At 41.5% G+C, this 6,250-nt stretch overlaps 1 protein-coding gene across 1 annotated transcript in view; it reads left to right on the forward strand.

Annotated features, from left to right (window-relative positions):
* The window catches only part of Ephrin (ephrin), a 316,246-nt gene extending 311,115 nt beyond the window's left edge, over positions 1–5,131 (forward strand). The window contains exons 3-6 of the mRNA XM_086549887.1: positions 1,600–1,768; positions 1,903–2,043; positions 4,055–4,240; positions 4,794–5,131. Coding sequence (XP_086406013.1) covers positions 1,600–1,768; positions 1,903–2,043; positions 4,055–4,240; positions 4,794–4,948 — 651 coding nt within the window. The 3' untranslated portion in view covers positions 4,949–5,131. The remainder of the gene's footprint in view (positions 1–1,599; positions 1,769–1,902; positions 2,044–4,054; positions 4,241–4,793) is intronic.
* Positions 5,132–6,250: the final 1,119 nt, after the last annotated feature.

Consider the following 6,250-nt stretch of genomic DNA (forward strand, 5'->3'; position numbering starts at 1 on the left):
CCGCAAGCACGCTGCCACCGATCAACCTGGGGACCACCGCCGTCGCGACGGCTGGCTCTGGAGGCGAGGCTCGCTCCTTATCTCCTCACGAAGACGTATAGAACAGCGGAGGAGAAAGAAAAGAGAAGAGAAGAAAAAAAAGGGAGTACGCGAGAGGAGAGAACGTTGCTTCGAGTCGAGGGAAAATAGGTTTTTAAAAAGGAGGTTTTAGAAGTGTCGTGTTTAGTATAGCGGAATGGAGATGTATCGAGGTGCAGCTGATGTGGAACATCGCGGGCATCGACGTGGGGAGGGAGGGAGGGAGGGGTGTGTGTGGAGAGGGGACCCCTCCTTCCCATTCCCTCCCCTGCCACCTCCTTCCCATACCCTGTCTCCCCTACGTGGCGGCGCGCAGTCTTCGTGCGGGTGAAAGCTGTTTATACAGGCGATGGGAGGCGACGCCGCACTCAGCCTGATCTGCGGATGCTGTTGCCCGTGTCGGTCGTGATGCTGGCCTTACCTCCGGCAGCGGGCGGGGAGGAGAGGGGGAGGGGGAGAGGAGAGGGAGGGGGAGAGGGGAAGGGGAGAGGGTAGAAAGAAAAAGAAAAATGGCATTTGCAACAGGCGCGCTCATTCAGGAACAGGAATTCTGCAAGTTCTTCTCTCCGACGCGAGCATAGTTACACCGCAATGGAAAAAAAAACGTTACTTGTTATGATTACAAAAGTCACTAATTTGAGGAATGTCAGTCCAGCCATTGCGACGGGAAGAAGCAGAGTCCTAATGATGAAAAATAGCCAGTGCCATGCGCAACGAGGGCCGACCAAAACTAGGTGGATATGACGATCTGATTGGATAAAAAGAAATGCACAAAGCGCATGCTATTCACCTCCAGATAAGGTACAAGACCACCAAGCCCTTTAGGGAAGTTGACAGTTAACTAAAAAAAAATATATATATATATTCTTTCCAATAAGTTCATTCCCATTACGTGTCTTAGAAGAAGCGAGGTCTGATCTCTCTGCCGCCGATGTATTTAATGATAAAACGTGCTTCCGCTCCCGGGACGGTTAAGTGCTTTGATGGCCCGACCCCATTATGGGTTTCCTTCAGATAACCTCATCTCAGGAACCTCTCGTTAACCCCAGGAAAGAGACCCCTGTGTTTGAACCTCCTTCCAGCCACCCGGTATCCCGTTAGCTCGACCAATCGCAAATAAGCTGGGGGAAGAATCTCGGTTCTGATTCGCTGAATAGTTCGATGGATAAGAGGGAGTCACGGTAGAGGAGGGGGTAAAAAAAAAAAAGTTTGTTTTGATTGAGACGCGGCGGGGAAAAATCAAACGTTTTCTAGCATTGACATTTCAGTGCCGTTGGGTTCTGGAGAGTGGCCATTATCTAAGGTCTGATTAACTCGAGTTCAGGGTTTGCGGTTTGGGCGAACGTCAGTGCCATTACGAATAATTACGCTATTACCAATGTAATCACTCACGTATTACAGAGATATTGATAAGAGTCACATATTGAAATGCTGTGGTATGGGACGCAAGTTACACCGACAGTTGCTTCATAGTATGATGATGACGATCGACATGTAATGACACAATTTCCCTTCCAACAGGTGAGCAAGGAGGAGTATGACACTTGTCGCATCACCAACCCGTCGCCGCGGGTCATAGCCGTGTGTGACAAGCCGTACAAACTCATGTACTTCACCATTACCTTCCGATCCTTCACGCCTCAGCCAGGAGGTCTGGAGTTCCACCCGGGGCAGGACTACTACTTCATCTGTGAGTATTTCCCTTGGTGTCCTTGGTGTCTCATTAGGTTAAGAATGACTTGATTTTGATCTTTATGCATCCTCGATTTAAAAAAAAATCACCACGCCCTCTTGTAATAACGCGAACGCCCACACCCCCAACAGCGACGTCGGGCAAGGATGACCTGCATCGCCGCATCGGAGGGCGCTGCTCGTCCCACCACATGAAGGTCGTGTTTAAGGTGTGCTGCGACCCGGAGTCCCAACCGGCCCACGACCAGGCGAACAACCACATCCCCAACAACGGTAGGTCGTGGCGTCCCTGTGTCACGTGCCCTGTGTTAGTTAGTGCAGGTGGAAGTATTTTTTTTTTTTTTTTTTTTATCTCAGCTCCGTAGTGTATTTATTCAGGGGGGGGGAAGGGGGTTGGCACTAACACCTCGTTGAGGTTCTTGTGTCTCTTGTGTAGAAGCGTCGAGTAGGGTTGATGATAGTCTAGGTGACATGGAGATCCTTTTCCGTGATTTGTTTTGCAATGGAATTAGTATTAGTCGTTTTCTGTTTTAGTGAGTCGTGCCCCGAGATTGAATTAGTGTTTTTCTTCGTTAATTAAGCTAAATCCGGGAGCTCAGGAAGGAGGCTTTTTCATCCAGGCTGTTTTCGAATAGAAGGCCACTTTTTCAGCACACTGTAGCAGGCATTTTTATAGATCACCGGGGGCAGGTTTTAGAGACATTTCCCAAAAGGCCATTCAGAATTTAAACCATTTTTTTGCATGATTAGTTAAGCATATAGAGTACCATTGTTTGGTTGTGATGGCTGTAATATTCGTGTTTTGTCTTTCTTAGCCACTTGTATAGTTATGCTTGGTGAGCCCGACTTGGATTAGGTGCGTTGGACCTGAAGCGGCAGTTGTAAATGCAGTTATCTTTGCTTCCATGAGTTGCCAGGGATTGTAATTGTCCATCACATGTATATTGTTAATAATATGGCAATGTTAATGATGTTTTTTCCTTTTTTTTCATCTCCTTTCTTTTCCAATCCCTCATTACCTACTAGATCCCTCTTTCATTCCCTCAATTATTCCTCTAAAATGTATGGACTTTTATCACTGTATCATCACTTACTTGAGTATTCTCACTTGCATAATTTTTATCCAATTTAGTCTTCATAGTTATTCCAGTCAAAACCTTGTTTATCACGAGTAACTCACTTTCCCCCCTCCCAATCATTAGTAATACTGTTATTCATCCTCCACAAATCCGTGAACTCCTAGGATTTACCAGAAAAACCTCCCTCCTTGTCCATCCTTCTAGTATTCCTCCCTCCCTCCCCCCCCACCCCACCCCTCTTTATGTGATCCTGCCCGGTGTTGCTCCCAAGTTTTATGATGCAGTGCCTCACGCCCTTGCACTGAACACTCTTCCCATTGCACAAGCTGTATCCAATGCATCCTGGAGCTATTTGTTGTCTAAATGTATTTACATATGTATGTGTGTATGTCAGTGTTCCACCTTACCCTCTGCAGTATGCCTTGCTTACAGTGGTTTGTAGTTTCCCACAGCTTGTTGAAAAGCCTCCTCCTGTGGTTTGTTAAGCTCTTTAATTTTTAAGACTTCCGCTTTTTGTGTATTAGTACAGTACAGAAGGTTTGTCGAGTATATTAGTTTGATGCATCTGCTTATCTTTTGTTTTCTAATTTCCGATTAACAAGTTTGAAAAGGTAGTAAGTAGGTGTACTAGGTAAGCTATTAGACATTAGCGTATGTTTTCACAAATTGTGACGTTTGATTTGATTATGATATTCTTTTTATGATATACTTTCTACCAAGCTTACATAGAACTAGTGCTACTTCTTTGTAAGGTGCTGATGATTCCTTTGTGATGTTTTTTCCTGGAATAGTCCAGTGTTCTTTTTTGTCACTCAGAACATGTGAAATTTCCTTACTCTTTTTTTTTTTTCCTTTTTTTTTTTATAACGGGAATGTCTGAGTCATACTAAATTGGATGCAACCTCAACCTCTTATCGGTCTATGGGGTTACTGTTATCCTTAGTCTATCATTACAAAAGTGTTGCTCTAATTTAAAACCAAAATTCCTAGCCACTTCCCTCATAAAAAAAAAAGAAAGAGAAAAAAAGAGAGAGAGAGAGAGAGAAAAGGCAGACTTTTAGCATAGGTTAGATATTCTTGTCTCATAAAGACTGTATACATACACCCAAGGGAATTTTGGTTATATGTAGAATTTAGAACACTACAAAGACCTCTTCTAGATGCTAGATGCTTAGCCGTGGTGTATTTTGTGTATCTCGTTGCAGGCCTGTCCACCCCTAGAGGCACCACCACTACTACCACCTCCACCACCAAGTCTACTACCACTACTACTACCCCTAAGACCACCACCACTTCCACTACCACCACCTCCCTCAGCACCACTTCCCTAAAGACCACCTCTCACAAGAGTGCTGATCCCCATACCATCAAGACCACCACTAAGAAGACAGGTTAGTATGGTCCCCCCAGTGGTGGTCCTACCACCGCGACACTGGATCACTGCGCAGCCTCAACGTTACCGATTCAGTTGTGCCTTCGGTTCCGTTTTGGTTCTTGTATTGTCACTGCATTGATCATCTCATTCTTTTGTCAGATAATTGATTTGTTTAAAATATTCAGTAAAAAGATATTGGAAGGATCACCCTCCTAAGGGGTAAGATAACGTTACTTTCTAAAATGTTTTCTTTTGTATTTTCGAGATGATTTATAGCTCTTGTAAAGGAATTTGTGACTGAGTCCTTTTCCTTTTGTTGCATAAGGTTAAATTTTTTTTAGATTTAATGATGATTTGAATATTTTTGCTTTTTGACGAAAGAAAAGACAAGAAAATAAACATACAATTAAACCATTAGTTTTCATTAATTTTCAAGATTCAGAATAAAATTTTAATACTGACAGGTCAGAGATAACCCACACGTTTTACAATGGACATTATCATTTCACAATCAATTTACTTCAGTACAAAATGGAGGAAATATTCTAATGCAGATTCATCTCTTGCAGACACACATCAGCCAGACCGAAGGGAGAATGAGGTGGTGAAGAATGAAGAACTAACATTTAACGCATGCCCACAGTCTGCTGCCTTGTCCTACATGGCCGCATTCTGTCTCTTGCTGCCCCTGGCTGTGTCCAGGTTCCTCACCACACATTCCTAAGAGCAGTATGGCCAGGCAACATGGATATCTATATGCCAGAGTGTTATTTTACACATTGAAATTTTGAAAGAAATTGTCTAGTGGAAAAGGAAAATGCTATCAACTGTTGTCTGGATTTACAAAGAAGTGAAATTTCAAGTGTAGGAAATACACATAAAAACACAAATATATATATATATATATATATATATATATATATATATATATTATATATATATATATATATATATATATATATATATATATATATATATATATATAAAATATGTGTATGTATATATGTATGTGTATATATTGATATATATATATATTTATACATATATTTATGTATACATATATATATAATAATGAATATGATGGCTGAGCCATTATAGTGATGGTCTAGCTAGCTCTTGGCACCAATTTTTGTGATGGATAATATAGATGGATATTTTGGAATCATTAGCTGGAGCAGCATAAGATTAATTTGAGTCACATCAATGTTGAATGATAGTGGATGTACTGCACAGTGGACTTATCAAAGGTGTTCATATTCACACAATAGGGTATCTTTACCTTATTTATATATACATGTGGTGCAAATACTTTTTTGGACAGTTGTCTCGTGTATCTCTGAGTATCATCACATGTAGATTTTGGAAGTGTATGTAAGTCAGTCAAGAACAAGCTCTACTGTCCAGCTGTTTTCACCCTGAGTGAGTGATGTGTGTGTCTTGCGGGAGTTGATGGCCACAGTGGTCTGTGAGCCTCGGTACTTCCATGCAGGGGTGTCCCTCTTGTTTTATTTATCTTCATTTTCATAAATATGTGAATATGAAGATTGAGTGAATGACGGCTTGAAGAAAATATAAATCAATAAAAAGATGCTAGATGTACACAAGTAAAATCTGTACAGAAAATGTCTGCAGTCCTATTAGGGGTCTCCGCTGGACCGAGGGGGAGTCGATGTATTGCCTTCACGTACCTTTATTTTTTTCACCCATGCTTTACCTGTCATTCTCATCATCACCCTTATGTATGCTTTAGTATTTCTGTATATAGGTTCGTTATTTAATGTATGTATTTTGGTTATGCCTATTAGGTAATTTTCTTAATAAACTCAGAATTTGTTTGTGCCAACGTAGGTCTTTACGACCTACTGCAAGTTTAATGTCTTGGCTCTGAATAGTTCACATCAAATTCTTTGTGAATTGCTAGAGTTCATCTTGTGAATTTTTATGGATATTAGTTGCCAATATGTTTTTCAAATTCATTCTTCCTGGTAACTAGGATGGTTTAAGGTGAATGTATTGCAAGTATTTT

The sequence above is a fragment of the Penaeus japonicus genome, unplaced genomic scaffold (assembly GCF_977035675.1).
Source record: "Penaeus japonicus unplaced genomic scaffold, GWHDUDI00000001_assembly GWHDUDI00000022, whole genome shotgun sequence".
Classification (NCBI taxonomy): domain Eukaryota; kingdom Metazoa; phylum Arthropoda; class Malacostraca; order Decapoda; family Penaeidae; genus Penaeus; species Penaeus japonicus.